Source organism: Pleurodeles waltl, chromosome 10, assembly GCF_031143425.1.
Source record: "Pleurodeles waltl isolate 20211129_DDA chromosome 10, aPleWal1.hap1.20221129, whole genome shotgun sequence".
Taxonomy (NCBI): Eukaryota; Metazoa; Chordata; class Amphibia; order Caudata; family Salamandridae; genus Pleurodeles; species Pleurodeles waltl.
Window position 1 is genome coordinate 1,040,129,621 of NC_090449.1, and position 1,651 is coordinate 1,040,131,271.

At 54.4% G+C, this 1,651-nt stretch overlaps 1 protein-coding gene across 1 annotated transcript; it reads left to right on the top strand.

The window, feature by feature from the left end:
• The first annotated feature begins 526 nt into the window (after positions 1–526).
• Positions 527–871, top strand: LOC138262474 (histone H2A type 1-E-like). Its single transcript, XM_069212367.1, has one exon. It carries the CDS (start codon positions 527–529, stop codon positions 869–871), a length of 345 nt encoding a protein of 114 aa, XP_069068468.1.
• The last annotated feature ends 780 nt before the right edge of the window (positions 872–1,651 follow it).

A 1,651-nucleotide genomic window follows, 5' to 3' on the forward strand; every position in this document is an offset into this window, starting at 1 on the left:
TGCTGATTGTCTCTTTAGGTTAAACCAATACTAATGAGGTGTTACGTTTGCCAAGATAGTTTTAACTTGTATAAAAAGGACAATAATATTGCCACAATTTTGCCACATTAACCTGCATAATTTGCTTTTTAATTTTAGCCTCATAATTTAGGCAACTCTGCAGCATAATGTGGTTTTACCCTGCCACATAATTCCAGTGGCCCAGCCCAAAGTTTATGCAGCACTTTTGGCTGGTGCTTACATTTTCATAAACAGATTTCCTGTTTCCCACACAAGATTAAGGGCAATGGGGCTTCAGCATTAGTTTAAGGGTTAGCACTAGGTTTAAATTAAGATTAGTTTATAGCTGGGGTAAGTGTTAGGGTCCGGTTTGAATCTTGTGCTAGTTAATGTTAGTGTGTGGGTTCAGAGTTAATGTCAGAGGGCTACATCCAGGCTCAGTGTTACAGGTAAGGTTGAGGATAAGATTGCAGTAGGATAAGAGTCACTGTCTTCTGAGCGTGAGATCCTACAGCAGCTGCTCGCCATGTCTGGACACGGAAAGCAAGGAGGCAAGGCCCGCGCTAAGGCCAAGACACGCTCTTCCCGAGCTGGACTGCAGTACCCTGTGGGCCGTGTGCACAGGCTGCTCCGAAAGGGAAGCTACGCCGAGCGGGTCGGCACCGGTGCCCCTGTCTATCTGGCTGCAGTCCTGGAGTACCTGACTGCCAAGATCCTCAAGCTGGCTGGCAACGTGGCCCGGGACAACAAGAAGACCTGCATCATCCCCAGGCACCTCCAGTTCACCATCCGTAACGACGAGGAGCTCAACAAGCTGCTGGGCAGAGTTACCATCGCCCAGGGAGACGTTCTGCCAAACATCCAGGCCTGACCGTCCGTTTCGTGTTGTTCCCCGAGGATTCCCCTGCCGCTGCGTTCCCTGCGGCCCCTCCCGCCCAGCCTTCCCATTCGTCCAACCCTCCCTCCTCCCAGCTACCACTCTCTCCCTCCCCCCATTTATGGCAGCAGCGGCGCGGACGCACGCAGTGGGCGCGCCAAAGACAAGCCCGTCTGAGCCTGTCCGTGCCAAGACCACGCCCAGCACCAGTCCCCCTGTCCTTCTCAAACAAACCTGCTCCCCCCTCACCCTCCACTCACTCAACCCAGACCCCCACCCCACCTGCACCCTTTCCAGCCCCACACACACTCATGGCCCCTTCAGCTGCCTCACATGTCATTTCTCCTGCTCCTCAACCCTCACACCACACACCAACCTTAGCGACCCCCCCGAAAACAAACACAACACCCCCAACACAATATACACCTACTCTGGCCCCACCCCCACCAACCAGCCCTGCCACACACCACCCCACAACCAGAACACACCCCGCAACAACACCCTCGTGCACCACACCAACACCACCCACCTCAACTGCCTGCTCCTCAACACCGCTCCCTTCACAAACATGCCATAGAACTCTGGGATCACATCACACTCACCCGACATCGCCTTCTTCACGGAAACCTGGACCAACCCCTCCTCAGAACCCGACATAGCCATCCCCACCCCCAAGGGATACAAACTCCAACGCAAAGACCGCCTCAACAGGCCAGGGGGTGGCATCGCCATCCTACACAGGGACACCATCAAAGTCACCACCAGCTCCCAAGA